This window comes from Macaca thibetana, chromosome 11 (assembly GCF_024542745.1).
Source record: "Macaca thibetana thibetana isolate TM-01 chromosome 11, ASM2454274v1, whole genome shotgun sequence".
NCBI classification, from domain to species: domain Eukaryota; kingdom Metazoa; phylum Chordata; class Mammalia; order Primates; family Cercopithecidae; genus Macaca; species Macaca thibetana.
The window spans coordinates 113,789,146-113,805,410 of NC_065588.1; the positions used below are offsets into that span (position 1 = coordinate 113,789,146).

At 45.1% G+C, this 16,265-nt stretch overlaps 2 protein-coding genes across 5 annotated transcripts in view; one reads left to right on the plus strand and one right to left on the minus strand.

The window, feature by feature from the left end:
* Positions 1–16,265, plus strand: part of SUDS3 (SDS3 homolog, SIN3A corepressor complex component) — a 1,028,644-nt gene that overhangs the window by 147,758 nt on the left and 864,621 nt on the right. The gene's annotated exons all lie outside the window — the stretch shown is intronic.
* KSR2 (kinase suppressor of ras 2) overlaps positions 1–16,265 on the minus strand; it is a 518,463-nt gene that overhangs the window by 102,224 nt on the left and 399,974 nt on the right. For 3 of the 4 annotated variants that reach the window (XM_050747896.1, XM_050747898.1, XM_050747897.1), the window contains exons 8-9: positions 5,043–5,110; positions 1,387–1,505 (exon numbers count right to left, since the gene is read on the minus strand). In XM_050747896.1, the coding sequence (XP_050603853.1) occupies positions 1,387–1,505; positions 5,043–5,110 (187 nt within the window). Of the gene's footprint in view, positions 1–1,386; positions 1,528–3,659; positions 3,667–5,038; positions 5,111–16,265 lie in introns of all 4 variants that reach the window. The other variant, XM_050747899.1, reaches the window with a different exon arrangement.

Sequence of the window (16,265 nt, forward strand, 5' to 3'; positions counted from 1 at the left end):
CTTCCCTCCCCTCCCTCCCCTCTTCTCCTCTCACCTCCCCTCTTCTCTCACCCTCTCTCTCTCTCCCTCTCCCTCCTTCTCTCTCTCACACACGCGTTTCCTTCCTTCCTTTCGCCTTGTGATGCCTGCTTCCCTTCACTGTCCAACATGAGTAGAAGCAGCCTGTGGCTTCCCCAGAAGCAGATGTTGGTGTCAGGCTTCTTGTACAGACTGCAGAACTGTGAGCCAAATAAACATTTTTCTTTATAAATTACCCAGCCTCAGGTATTCCTTTATAGCAATGCAAATGGACTAAGACATCTACCTTCGACATAATGCATGAAAGCTTTGAGATGCTTGGGAAATCACCTGCTGGTGGGTGCAACCTTTGCTTCCTACTGTGAAGCTGGGCAAACCCCTGGGATAGATTTGGTACAGTCCCATCAGCAGATCAAATAAAGGATATGGAAATCATGCCAGAAATTTCTGGGCCACAACTGAAAGAAAGATGCACAGAGGGGCCCAGTGCTGACCTCTGTCTGAGGGTAGAAGCCAACCAAATTGCCTGTTGCTCAGAGCTCAGGGCCCCAAAGAAAACCCACCCACCCAGCCTCTACCAGAAGCTCAGAAATAGACCCCTATTCCTTGGAGGTCTGATCCGACAGATGTGTCAGAAAGCCCAGAACCATCTGCAAAGTTGGTCCTGGAAGATGGTGTTATAGTGTGGCAGGGTCGCCACCCAAATCTCATCTTGAATTGTAGCTCCCACAATTCCCACATGTCATGCGAGGGACCCAGTGGGAGGTAATTGAATCACGGGGGCTGGTCTTTCCTGTGCAATTCTCGTGATAGGGAATAAGTCTTACAAGATCTGATGGCTTTATAGAGGGGAGTTTCCCTGCATAAGCCGTCTCTTGTCTGCCATCATATAAGATGTGCCTTTCACCTTCCGCCATGATTGTGAGGCCTCCCTAGTCACACAGAACTGTGAGACCATTAAACCTCTTTCTCTTCATCAATTACCCAGTCTCAGGTATGTCTTTATCAGCAGCATGACACAGACTAATACAGATGGCAAAACCTGTCACAGAGCAAAGCAAGTGAGGTCTGGACCACTAAGGAAACTCCTTTTAAGTCTCTCCTCCCATCCATTGTGCCTTCCTGGACACCCTCATCCATTCTCAATCCGACATGGCCTCTCTCTAAATTAGATTTCTGGCACACAAACCTCTCCACTGATTGCTGGATGTCCCTCAAGCTTTACTCAACACAAACATCACAGAAGTAGGGAAGCTGAGATGGGTTGGGAGGGAGCGCCATACTTCCAGATCAACCCTTCCTCCCTCCTACCCCTCACCCAGCAGTGCCAGCCCCACATGCCCAGACCCAGCAGAAGCCCAGCCTTACCTTGTTGATTTTGTTGGTTTTGGGGAGCGTCTGACTGATGTGCAGGTCTGAATACCGAGGTGGCTTCCGTAGAGGGTTGTTGATGTCACATGGAACGGACTCTGTCCGGACTAACCTTGCTGGATCCGTAGGGGTAAAAACGTTGATTTGGGAATTTAAGTATCACTTTGTCTTTGGTTATGCCAGGAGAGCATAGCTCAGATCCCACCTCTTAGGCCCAGCCTCTAGACTGGAGGACAATTCACTAAAAGTGATCATCGTTCTGTGGTGGGATCCGGGTATTCTCTGTGGTTTGCAACATATTTCTATTGTCCATATATGACTTTTGACAATTAAGATGATAATAATAAAACTAAAGCTATCAGGGTTTTAAAAATACCATAATTGTTTCATATTGGCAGACTCAAAATTCATTTTAAATACACGAGATTCCTGATTTCTCAGGGCCTGTGATGAGTGGAAAAGCTCATCACGGTGCCCTGTCCCTAACTTTCTAACCTCTGTGTTAGGATCATCTTTCATTACTTTTGGGATTTCTCAGGCCTAAGCAGCCTGCCGCACATTGAAACACTTTGTCCTAAACAACCCTGGATCCCTGAAAGAAAGACAGCTGTTCCAGGAAGCTAGGCACATAGTAGATGCTAAATAAATGCTTCCTGATCCAAATCACGTCACCCAAGACCCTCTCCCTTCTGTTATTTCTATTACTCACAGGAGGACACAGTAAGGGACAAAAATGAGAAGATCAAAATCAAATCTGATGCCTGGTATTGTTACTTGTTAGCTGTTTTTTGTTTTTTGTTTTTATTGCAGTGGTGAGGGGAGGGTGTTGGTTGAGAAGTTTAAGCTCCGGATTGACCCAGGGATTTCATTTCTCTTCTTAGCCTGAGCTGCCATCACCATGGAAACTGACTATATTTTCAACTTCCAACCAACAGAGAGAAAAAGCAAGAAGCTGGTGGATTTCTGCAAAGTTCAGTTTGCTCTGCATGTACAGACACCTGCCACCTTTGAACAAAAGGAGGCATGGCCTTGAGGGTGGGTGGGAGGGAGCCCTTCTTCAAATGTCAGCCTCTGAGAGCCATCACCTTCCAACAGGCTGGTTCTGTCCATATGGGAATCAGCTGCTAGCAGAACCTTTTACAGAGGAGAATTTGGTGGGAGGCAATTTTTCCAATGAGGCTAACCCAAGGCAGGGTCTCAAGAGAGGTGAGAATTCAGGCTTTAAAATAGCCTCATTGAGTGTATACAGTTATTCAAGGAACAGATGGCTCTCAATTAAGGATGTGGGGTGGGAAGAGTAAGAGAAGGGAGCTGAAGACTTTGTCTTCACTTGCAATTTTCTGTGTTTTTGGAGATAAACAATGCAAAGATCATTGAAAGCTGGCTTTGGGACACATCACAGTGCTTTCAGCAGCAATTTGCCTCCTTCTTTAAGTTTCCCTTGGGTTCATTCTGAATTAGGGCAGATTCCCAGGAATATGTACTGATCAAGGCCAGGGGACATGGGAGTGGGAAAGCGGGAGGACAGGGAAGGAGGACTCAGTGCCCGATTAGCAAGTTGCTGTACTCTAAAGTTGCTCCCTGGTGATTTGAAGGCTCTATCCATCCTATAGATGAGGGGTTTGCAGGGAGGTGACCAGCATGAGTTTAGAAGATTTTAATAAACTGCTTACATTTAAAAATAAGCATATGGGCCAGGCGCAGTGGCTCACACCTGTAATCCCAGCACTTTGGGAGGCCGAGGCGGGTGGATCACTGGAGCTCAGGAGACTGAGATCATTCTGGCCAACATGGTGAAACCCCGCCTCTACTAAAAATACAAAAATTAGCCGGGCGAGGTGGCGTGTGCCTGTAATCCCAGCTACTCAGGAGGCTGAGGCAGGAGAATCGCTTGAACCCGGGAGGCGGAGGTTGCAGTGAGCCGAGATTGTACCACTGCACTTCAGCCTGGGTGACAGAGCGAGACTCCGTCTCAAAAAACACTGAGTAAATAAAAAATAAGTATTTGGCACACAAAATTCTCTATTTGGGCTTTTGTTGGAAATGTCAGAAATGCTGGCGATGTAGGTCCACATGGCTGGAGTGGCTGGCTACCCTCTCTAGATGGCACTTGGGTTTTCCAGTGTCCTACAGCCCCATCTGGCCAACTTCTCTCATTTAAGACATCTACTTGGCCCTCGTAGGCATCTCAGTTTATGTCTGACTCCTGCTCCAGAGAGTGCTTCTCCACTTTAAGGTGCATGGGAATTCCCTGCAATCCTGTTTAAAATGCAGATTCTCATTCAGTAGGTCTGGGGTGGAGCCATAAATCATGCATTTCTTTTCTTTTTTTTTTTTTTTTTTTTTTTTTTTTTTTTTTTTGAGATGGAGTATCACTCTGTTGCCCACGCTAGAGTGCAGTGGCATGATCTCAGCTCACTGCAAGCTCCACCTCCCGGGTTCATGCCATTTTCCTGCCTCAGCCTCCCGAGTAGCTGGGACTACAGGTGTCTGCCACTACACCAGGCTTTTTTTTTTTTTTTTTTTTTTTTTTTTTAGCAGAGGTGGGGTTTCACCATGTTGGCCAGGATGGTCTTGATCTCCCGACCTCATGATCCACCTGCCTCGGCCTCCCAAAGTGCTGGGATTACAGGCGTGAGCCACCACGCCTGGCCTCATAAGTCATGCATTTCTAACAAGCTCCCAGGCGATCCTAATGCTGCTGGTCCATGGACAACGCTTTGAATAGCAAGAATCTGGCCTATGGTGTGCAGTGGAACTTTCTGCAATCAATAAAACGTTCTATATTTGTACCAATATAAGCCCTTGAAATGTGGCTGGTGTGACTGAGTAATTAAATTTGTGTTTTTATTTGATTTTAATTAATCTAAATTTAAATAGTCAAATGTAGCTAGTAGCTACTGTATTGGGCAGCACAGGTCCAGAAAGTCCCTCAGGGATAAATTTCAATATGGATAATGGAGTTTGGGGGTGATCATCCCATTGGACAAGGATCAGGGGAACTATTTTGAAAGCTGGACTACAAGAGTTCCCAAGACAGTGTCCCTTATAAGTAAGTCCTTGGCAGTCAGGGAAAAGCCTTTCCTTTCAGCCAGATTTGTCTTGCTTTTGCAGTGGAATCCTGGTAGTGGCTCTCCCAGGGCTGTTACTTCCTTGCCTGGATAGGTTGGCTCGAACACTCCTAGGGCCCCAGGAGACAGGACACAGATGGCCCAATCCAACAGGCCCAAGATGTACCCCTCCTCATACCTACTTTTGCAAGGCCAATTGATTAAATCTAGCGAACACACAATGGAAAAACACCCAGCCAGTGCTCTTTTTGGTGGGAAGAAAAGCAATGGGATTGGTAAACAGAAGAGGCTAGAAGTTAGCACAGGAGGCAGGATGAGAGAGCAGGGGTTAAGTGGGGAGACAAAAGGGGCTAAAGTGTCTGAGGGACCAGTAGAGGGGCAAGAAATAGAGAGAAGAGGCATAAGGGAGGATAAAGGAGACAGATGTCAGGAAGAATGGTGTTAGAGAGGAAGAAACCATGTGGGGAACTATGTGGGGATCAGGAGGTATTCAGAACCAACCCGAGTGGGACAGCTATGTGCGGGACCTGCAGGAGCCCCACCTCACCCCTACCCCTAGGGCAGTAAGTGTTAAATACTTACCTCCTCGGTGGATGATCAGAAGATGACAGGGTGGGGCTTCTTTGGTGCATTTGTTGTGGCACTTTAACCTGAGAAAGATAAAGAGAGAGAAAGATGGATAGGTGAATGGCTGAGTGAGTGGACAGGTGGGTGGGTGGGTGGATGGATGGATGGATGGATGGATGGATGGATGGATGGATGGGTGGATGGGTGGATGAGTGAATGAATGGATGGGTAGATGGATGGGGGATAGATGGGTGAGTAGATGAATGGGTGAATGGATTCACGGATGGATGGATGGGTAGTTGGATGCATAAATTGGTAGATGGATGGATGCATGGCTGGGTGGATGAATGGTTGGATAGATTGATAGGTGGCTGAACAGATGGATGGATGGTAGATGGATGAGTGGATGAATAGATGGATAAATGGGTACATGGATGGACGGGTGGTTGGATGAGTGGGTGGATAGATGGGTAGATAGATGAATGGATGGGAGATGAATGAACAGATAGATTGATGGCTGATGTGTGGATAGATGGATAGATGGGGAAGTGAATAGATAAATAAATGGATAGATGGGTGGGTGAGTGGGTGGATGGATGGATGGATGGTGGATGGGTAGGTAGATGGATAGGTGGATAGATGGGATGCCCCCAGTGGTCTGGAAAGCTCTGGGTGCTGTGGATACTAAGATGTGAGATGAGATGGGGCAGCTACTGCAAAGGCATATCCTTAGCAAACCAGGAAATTAACTCTGGAGACAGGCTTCTAGTATCCTACTCTCTCAGGTCAGTCTTGGGTGGTCCAACAGTGGATGGCAGCTGTTTTATTAGCATTGCCCACATGGACTTCATGTTTTAAACAAATATCAAATATCATGCTTTTCCCATTAGCCTGTATCCATGATCATCATCACAATTCTTCTCATCATCTTCCATTTACTTGAAGACTCATTTTATACTATGTCATTTAATCTTTATAACAATCTCACAAAATGGGCATTATTATCATTCCCATTTCACAGATGGAAAAACTGAGATTAACTGACTCGCCCTGACAGAAAACCTGGGTCAGTGGTCCCAAAGGTGGCCGCTCATTTTTCTTAAAGCCTCAAGCTGTAGGACACATTCAACCAGGGCTTCCAATTATAATGAAATTGGTGCCAGGTATTAAGTTTTAGAGGCATAAATTTGAAGAGTTTAGAATGAAAATGTCTTCCTTTGAAAGGAGCCAAAGAGGACACCTTGTTCTTTCCCCTCGAGTTGCCTGACTTCACAAGGATAATAAAAATCACAAATTACTGCAGCCTGGCTTTGTCCTTTTCTTTTAGAGTTTTATGTCAATAGGATAGATACACCCTGCGGAAGATGCCATAAGTGCCCCATTCATATCCCCTTGAATTCTCTTACCATTTTGCACATACCAGCCTAACTTCCAGCAGCCAACATCTTTGCCAGATGGTGGCCCTCAGGCTGCTTAGAGATTTAGTATGAAAATAGACACAAATACTAAACTCAGAAGTAGGAACTTTACAGTTGCCCCCACTCTCTTCCTGATTTGACAGTTCTCTTTAAAATAATGGTTTGAATATGCAGGCACAGACTCAACATTGATTCCTACAATTAGTCTAGTTCAGTGGTTCTGAAAGTAGCGTCCTCAGAACAGCAGCATAAGCACCACCTGGGAACTTTTCTGGGGCCCCACGGCAGACCTGCTGAACCAGCACTCGGAGGCTAGGCTGTAGCAGGCAGCACTCTGGGTCTGAACGAGCCCTCTAGGTGAATCGGATGCATGCTCAGGTGAGAACCACCAGCCTAGCTGATTGTTTTGGAATATTTGTGCACAATTCCCCAGTTTTTCTCTTGTTTGGTCTTTCATGGTCCTCATGGGGCTCTGAATTCCTCTCTGAAAAAGTTAGACCTGGGACCACCAAGAGTGCAGCAGGGGAGCAAAGAGGGACATGGGCAATATGAGACAATGCTGAATCACAGGGTGAGACATAAGCCCCTCTCCAATTCTCTTTCAATCTGATGGCACCAGAGAGAAGGTGTCTCCAACACGTGTTATGTCCAGTCCTGGATTTCGACAGGTAGCAGTATCCACAGGGAGTTTTATCAATGGATTTTTCCATTTGAAAATTTATTTTTTCCAGGTTGCCTTATGAGATGGTTTGCATATTTGTCCCTTCCAAGTCTCATGTTGAAACATGACCTCCAAGTTGGAAGTGGACCTAGTGGAAGGTGTTCGGGTCATGAGGATGGATCCTTCACAAATGGCTTGGTGCCTTCCCTATGGTAATGAGTGAGTTCTCACTCTATTAAAGACCCTGAGATCTGATTGTTTAAAGGAGCCTGACACTTCCTTCTATCTCTCTTGCTACCTCTCTCGCCATGTGACACCCCTGCTCCCCCTTCTCCTTCTGCTACGAGACCTTACCAGAAGCCAAGAAGATGCCGGTGCCATATTTGTACAGCCTGCAGAACCATGAGCCAAATAAACTTTTCTTTATAAATTACCCAGCCTCAGGTATTCCTTTATAGCAATGCATAACAGACTAACACACCTTATATTAATGGCAAGTGATGTTGATTTTTCATTTATGATGATGAGATATATTTTCATCTTTCAATAAATTTAAGTTTAAAAAGGCCATAAATAGAAAATAAGTAAAAATAGTAGAGCGGATATGTAATTATGATAAAATCATGACAGAGTGTTAGACAAATGTCTGAGTTAGACTGGGAAAAGCTGACTTAGACATTTTGGAATCTACAAAAAGAGGACACAGCTCTTGGCACCAGAAAGTCTAAGATGGTTGAAAAACATTTGGAATTGCTGTTGGTCATGAAGGACATAAAAACAGTAGGGCACTGAAAATAACAAGAACTAACATGTATGATGTGTCAGGTAATATCCTAAGTGCTTTACATCATTCATTTAATCCTCGTAACAGCCCTAAGAAGTAGCAATTATTGTTAGTCCCATTTTACAGAGTAAGAAACTCAGGCTCATCAAATTTGTATAACTTACCTAAGGTCAAATAGCCAGTAAGAGACAGAGGTCCCAAGCCCAACTTTTAACCACGATGCTAGATGCCTTCACAACTTGCACACTTTTTGCTTTATCATTTTGGGTGTAGGTGTGGGTAAAGCAGAAAGTTCCCGGGAGCTATGACTACCTGAGTCAAAATGCCCTTCTTTGAGACAAGCCTAAGATAACACCTAATTCTTCCCAATACAGACGCTTGACTTGACAAGGATAATCAAAATCCCAAGTTACTGTGACCTGGCTTTCTTTGTCTTTTCCTTTTCTAAGATCCTCAGACTCTCAGACTTATGGGAAATATCCCAGCCCCCATGGGAAAGCTCATGATGTCTCAAAACCCTTATGCAGAGCTCTGCTAAACGTGAAACTGGCCTTTTATTCATTCAACATTGACTTGGCCTGGAGTGCCCCAGGTACTGGACATACACAATGAACAAGACTAATGCCGCCTCTCTGTTTATGGGGAAGGATGATAAATGTATAAGCAGATAAATCAAATAACTGCAGATGTCATAAGATCATGAAAAAATATTTCAGGGAAGTGGGATGGGGGGAATGATGGGGTATGAGGGGGGTCCTTGGGTAGGTGTCAAGGGTAGGTGAAGCCGGGTTCCGGCACAAAGGTTTGGAGGGCAGGACATGTGTGGTGAGTTCAAGGGTTAAAAGTTAAAGGTCGATGAGGCTTTTAAAGTGATGAGAACTTTTAAAGTGAAGAGAACAACACGAACGGTGGGGACATGAGGAAGGGGAAGTGGCGGAGACCCCGAAAGCTAAGACAAAGGGTCTGCATTTGAATCTGCAGGGTGCTGTGAAGCCGCTGAAGGTTTCTGAGGACCATGACACGGTCAGACAGATGTTTGGGAGGCCCTGAGCTTCGGGGAATCTGATGTTAAAGGGGAGTCAGACTAAGAAGTTTCTGCACTTGGAATAGCTGGACTCCACTCCAGAAATTTCAAGAAAGAATTGTTTTCCTTTCCAACACCCCCACCTATGAGTCATCTCTAATAAACCCAGCTGGGAGAGTGCCTTGCAGATACAAAGAAGCCCTGTGGCTATCTCGTGGGCAGCACTTTGAATCAGGGGCATGCAATTTGATTTAACCTGTAGACCACTGTTAACCCAAAACAGGACAGGTGAGGCTGCCCACGACCTTGGCCTGTTTCCTGCTCTCCTCCTTGGCATTTTGCCTCTCCAGAGTCCCTTGTTGCTTATCTCTGGCAGTAATGGGAAAGCCCTCCTTGACCTCTGTCCCAGGAGTGGGAGACTGAACACTCTTCCTTCCAGCCAGGGGCTTCAGAGGGCAGCATTGGCAGTGGAAACACAGCCTTGCTCATGCAGAAAACCCCAAGAGAAATATCTCCAATGCCCAGGCACTTAAACCTTGCATGGAGGTTCAGATGTCAAGAACGAGAGCCTGCACATCCAGGATCTGCTAATAGAGTCGGCAGGATTAGACAAGCCCTGAAATTACACAGACTCTGGAGAGCGAGGGAAGAGGGACCACAGCAAGACTTTGCAAGCACACTATGTCCCACTTAACAAAAACGGTTTTTCCAGCTGGAAGTGTGCAGCATTTTCCCAAAATATGACTTTTCCTTTTCCCTACCCGTGGAAGAAAGAGCTACTAGCATATAATTTACCAGGAGACCACCTGCTTCAAAATTAGATTCCCAGACCTCACTCTCCGAGGTCCTGATTGGGTAAGTGTCTGTTGGGAATGCAAATTTTAAGCAAGCACACGTGAAACTTGAGAACTACCGTATCAGAGGAATACATTCTACTTCCCAGATGAGAGATGTATGGGAGCCTGAATCTTTTAGAATACAATGTTCTCCTCTGAAAGGAAAATAGGGGGAAAGTATATAGAACAAACCTCGGTTCAAATCCTGATACCACCACTCCCTGGCTGTGATAACTTGGGCAAGCTCCCGATACACTCAGAGCCTCAGTTTCCCCATCTGTAAAGTGGGGACAATTGTAGCATCTTGCCTCTCTGGGTTGCAGTGAGGACTAATGATACAATGCAAGTAAGGTGCCCAGAACAAATACTTGGCACACAGTAGAATCTCAAGAAGTGGCAAGTACTATCTTTTTTATTATGGTAGCTACCATAATTATTGCTAGTTTGTGCAACAGCTTTCTACAGCAAGCCCCTAAGATCCTCTGCTGGAGGACTTTCTCTGGCTGGAAATATGGGCTGGCTAGAACACTTGGAGACCTCAACCAACTATAGGTGGGCATTGGTTGATGGATATTCCAGCCCCCTCTCTCATGGTTTGCATGACCCAGAGGCATGCTCATTTTAGGACTGCACCCCACTCCCTGCAAGCACCTGCTCTTTGATGCACCCATTACCAGCTGCCTTAACTCTCTGTCTCACTTCCCCACTCCTCTATTGATATGGCCTGGGATCATCTCTCAAATAAACCACTTGCCCTCACATCCTTGTCTCTGGGTTTGTGGAAACAGGGGAGCCCAGTTAAAATATCAGGATTATTAACAGAAATTCAGGGCATAAACGTGGCCTTCCACACGGCTCTCACACCAAAACCAAGCCTTCTGCCCCTTGACTCCTCGTGCGTCTCTAGCTGCCAGTCCTTTATGAATTTGGTTCTCCAGGTGCTCCATTCCCCAAGGAGGAAGGGAAGAGGTGGGTGGACACAGCAGACTGCCTCCAACAACATGAAAGAAGGCAAACCTCCACACCAGACGTGGGCCAGGAGGAGCTCCATGTTTCAAGATGGTGAGTCTGAAGGATTCCCAGGCACCAGGGAAGGTCCTATATGGTTCCAGAAGTGGTCAAAAGTTTGCACTTTGGAATCAAGCTGACCTGAGCCTAAATCACAGGTCTGCCCTTCCTAGCAGGGCAAGAGAGCATTTAATGAGAGAATGAGTAGTGCCACATAGGCACTAAATAGGTCAACGCTTTAGCAGGCAGGGATACGACCCACTCTGAACGCACGCAGGAAACGCCCTGCCACCCTCATAGAGCCTGCAAACTTGGAAAGGATTTATTTAAAACTTTCATTGCAAATAGTTAACATTTTTTTCTTTTAAATTCCAAGGTTTAATAGGATAAGCTTCAGTTATCGGGAAAAGTTGCTTACGAGGAACATCTCATTCCCTCAAGGGAGCTGCTGGCTAAATGAGACATCGTCTCTGTCTGAAAATTAAATATGTGAATTCATCTTGAGGGCAGAATCTAGGTCTCCCTCATGTTCTACCTCCCTTTCCTTTCCTCCTTCATTGAAAGGTGCCTGGTGCTTATTATCTGGTGGGTAAGTATGAGAGAGAGAAAGAGGAGGAAAGAAAAAGAACAGGTGGAAGGGGAAATCTGTCAGGCACTGAGATTTAGAAACACTCTAATCCCTATCAAAACCGTTATTGAAAGGTCATTTCTATTTCTTATAAATCGTATCCCTCTTTGTTTGTGAAATGCAATGATGCCCCCTTCTTTCTTCCCTCCCTTCTTCCCAGTGTGGGGCGCGGGGGCAAGGATTTGACCAGAAGCAAACTGGATCTCCATGGGAACCGCGGGGGACACATGGTCTCTCACAAGCAGCTCTGCTGTTTTCTTGAAAGATTTGTCATGGCCCCCTGTGAAGCAGTCACAAGCCTAGAGCCTGGCGCGGAGCTGGGATTGGAACGCTGGCGTTCACAGGAGGGACAGGCAAGACGCCTCCTGGGGAAGACTGTCACGTCAATTTCTCACCATTCATTGGGCGATTCTAACCAATGGATGAAAATTTGCTCCAATCAGCTTCAATCTCTCATTTCTCCTACTTTTTCTTGTTCCATACCAGCTAACTTCACAATAATCTGTGTGAGTAGGGCCTGGGCTTTCCTTCCGGAGTGCAAATGGAACATTTAAAAAACCTGGCTCCTAATATCCAATTGAGGAAACATTCAGCAAGCACAAACTTTGAGCCAGGCGCTAAATTCCACAACCCATGTCCCCTGAACAGCAATCTCATAAGAGGTGGATATTGTTACACCCATGTAATATGTGAAAAGTCCTGAACACCTAGCTTTGTTGGCTTACTTTTGTTAATGAAATAGTGGATATCAATTCACGTATGGCTATGGAATCACAATATTGACCATGAGACTAGGAATAATAATGATTTCCCTCTACCATGTGAGATAAACTGTGTGAAATGTTTTACCTATATTTTAACCCTTATTAGCTTCTGTTTGTCTGTTTTTTACTCTCACTGCAGATCTAATGCATTCATTTTGCTCACTCATTCTTCAGAAAACAGAAGGGATAAATCCTCATAGACGTGCCCCCATTGTGTAATCATGTGATGTATAACTCTGTCTTCTACGTGCATGTTTTTAAAACCTCAATTTAAGTTTTAGACTGCAATCAAGTTGAAGACTTGAAGTCTAAGACTCTTTTTAACTGTTATCTTTTTCCCCCAGTATTTTCTTTTGCTTTTTAACTTTTTTTTTTTTTTTTTTTTTTTGAGACGGAGTCTTGCTCTGTTGCCCAGGCTGGAGTACAATGGCACAATCTTGGCTAATTTTGGTATTTTTTGTAGAGACAGGGTTTCACCACGTTTGCCAGGCTGGTCTCAAACTGCTGACCTCATGTGATCTGCCTGCCTTGGCCTCCAAAAGTGCTGGGATTACAGGCATGAGCCACCGCACCTGGCCTGCCCCCCTCTTTCTGTCCATGTGTTCTCATCATTTAGCTCCCACTTATAAGTGAGAACATGTGGTACTTTGTTTTCTGTTCCCGTGTTAGTTTGCTAAGGATGATGGCCTCCAGTTCCATCCATGTTCCTGCAAAAGACAGGATCTTGTTCTTTTTTATGACTGCATAGTATTCCATGTACATCCATTTTTAAGTCAAGAAGACTGGGGTCCAGTAACAAGCTCAGTCATACAGATAGTAATGGGCAGAATTGGGACAATTCACCCATGCATGCCCACAAGAAAACACTGTGTTCCTCCTCTGTAACAAGGGCTGTGCTCGGCACTGGGGTATAATAATTAAATAAGACAAGAATTCTTTCTTTAAAGATCTTACAGTCTAGCAAGAAATGTACTGTCCAAGAATGTAAACCCGTCTCTTGTGGCTTCAAGCATGAACATCTTTCTACTCATCCTACTGCCCCCAAATTGCCTCTTAGAAACGAGCCCATCTGGATTTGAACCAGATTTTGGGGGCCTCATATTGGCAAGAACCACTTTCTCTCCAGAGGTCCCTACTGAGATCTACTCAAGCAACAAATATTTACTGAGCATTTACCATGTGCCAAGCACCGTGCTGGCCCTAGAGGTTTAAACAGTGAACAGTCCAGAAACGAGATGGCCCTGCCTTCAAAGAGTCTAAAGTCTGGTCAGGAAGACAGGCAGGTAAATAGACAAATACAACATAGTAGTATGTAATATGGTGTGACAGAAAAGGGCAGACAGTGGCACTTCAGATTTGAGGGGAGTAAAGGAGGGCTTCCTGGAGGAAAGTGGTGACTGAGCTGAGCTTAAAAGATAAATGAGAGCCAGGAGAGGTATGCTAGAAAGATGCAGGCAGTAGCAATGGGGTGCAAAGACATGTCAATGAGTGGGCACATGGCCTGCTGCAGGGATTGATGGCTCAGGGAAGCTGGAGCTCTGGGCACGAAGAGGGGAGAGATACGAGGGGATAGAGGAGGAAGCAAACATGGCGCAGGGTCTCATCATGCAGCTGGATTTCGCCGAGAGCCAGGGGGAACTAATGAAGGATTTTAAACCGGGAGGGGAATGCCAGCTAAGCATTTTGAAAAGACCCCCTCTGGCAGCAGAAACTTGCAATTAAAGGGCAGCAAAGTTCCCCTCTCATTATCTTCCCTACTCTCTGTACCTGCTTTCCTTTTCCAGGTCACTGCATTAAGTGTTCCTGAAGGCTTCTTGCAAAAAAAAAAAAAAAAAAAACAACGAAACCAAATCCTTGCCCCCTTTGCAGCAGGGCTTGGTTCACTGCATACCCCAATTGAGCATTCTGGTCTCATGTGAGTTCCCCTGTGGTCTCTTGTTTGAACCAATGCTTCTAGAAATGCCTCCGTATGCTCCAAGTGCAGGATAGCAAAACACCCTTTCCCTCACTGCTAATAACTCAGTGGGGTCTAGCTCTTTAGCCTATAGCCAACCACAATATAAATGAGCAAAGGGCAGGTGGTAGGGAGTATTGACATATAAATCAAACCTTGGGCTCCAGGGACATCATGAAAAATCACCAGGAACCCCCCAGCACTTTTCTCTCCATAAGAGAACACTGCAAGGGAAGCTGTACATTTATTGCTGGCTGTACCCTCCCTCCTCTCCTCTCCCCCACCTTCCCTGAAAAAGGAGAAAGTGACTGTAGAGTCTTCTTGGCTCTCTGAACCCAGAGATGTTCATCAGAACACAAAGATCCATTTGTCGTCTTTCAATTTAACAAAGGATGAGGGGAGCGTGGGGCAGGCTGGGGGTCGAATGACGAAAAGCTTTGGTCCAGGCTGGGATTGAGACCAGATTCTCATACTCTGTTCTGCTTGTTTAGTTAAAGGGCAAGCAGACTGACACGTAGCATTTATTGCCGGCCTTCTGTGTAGCCAGCCTATGTAAAGTGGTTAAAAGTCTGGGATCTTGAATCAGAGCGATCAGTGGGTTTGAGTAACAGATCCACTCACCATGACACTTAGAGCCAGCTGTTTACTTCTGAAGGCCTCTGTTTCCTTGTCTGTAAAATGGGGGTAATAACAGACCCTACCTACTTTCCATAGTTGTGGCAAGGATTAAATGAGATCATGCATGTAAAGTGTTTAGCAAAATGTCTGGCACCTGGGTGAGCCCCCAATACATGATAGCATCATTATAATTATCATCATCATTATCACATCTAATCCCACCTCAGCCCCCAGTAGAATTATAAGCATCCCTCAGATACAACTATAATTAGACCTAAATTTTTGCTTATCATAGGTAAAAACGCATATATGGGATGATTAACTCCCATTATAATTATTGCAAAAACTGAAGTGTTTCTATTAATAGAAAAGTAAGTTCAAGATTCAAGCTGGTGATCTCTGAAATACTTGCTCATAATTATATCCTGCCAATATCCTGCCTGTTGTACAAACTCCCGAAGCTTCCAGGAACTTCGCAGCAGCTGCGACAGCAGCACTCATCATTTCCCCACTTTTTAAAGGTCTGGGTAAATCAGTGCAATGGTGGCTCATACTAGCCATGGCTTACTTCACACTTTTATCTCCTCATCACTTGTGGCTGCAGCTATTTTGCAAAAAAAAATAGGACATTTTTAGGTAAAACATATTTTGATGCAAGAACATAGGAGAGCAGAATGCACAGGGCAAGAGGGAAACCCAAGATGTGCTTGGTTTTGCTGTGTTATTGGATATTTTCACTTGGATTTTGATGTGTACGAATCCCATTGAAAAGATCCACTAACACGGCAAAACTCAATTGAGGAGTGCGTGGCTTATTTAAGTAAAAATTAGTAAAGTGACTGCTCATATAAAAAGAAGTAGGTACGAGCATGTCTGGCCAGCTACTGCAGTCAGGAGGAAAGAGGACTCGTATAAAAGCCATGAAAACACCACTGGAATACACTGGAAATCTTGTGCTGGTTAACTCAGGCTTTCAAACAGCATGTCCTACCTTACTAGGGGACTGATCATGGGTCTCACTCCTACAGAAGTGGGCAGTGACCTCAACCGGAATGTATAAAATGTTTTTGGCTAGTAAAGACCTACCTCTATTATAAGGTGACCAACCTAGGCGTGACCGAAGGGTTTCTAGGCACTTTGGACTTTCAGTGCTAAACCTCAGAAAGTCCCAGACAAACTGAGATGGTTGATCACCCCCTAGTATAATAGGGATTATAATGCCTATATCACCCTATAATTATAGAGTAGATAACCCTGTAGTTCACCCTATAACCTGAAATATATATAAGGATTCACCCTACAAGTTGACTATTTGAGTAATGAGTCCAAGCACAGGTCAAGCAACTGCGAGTTGCCATTCTAAAACTGAATAATGCACAGCACAGTCCCATGGCTTAGGGATGAGTAGCTCTCTACTGTGGGCAGTTCTGACCCCCAGGAGACATTTGGCAATGTCTGCAGACGTTTTTCATGGTCACAACTGGGAGTGAGGAGGGGGTGCTACTGGCATCTAGCAGGTAGAAACTGTAGATGGTGTTAAACA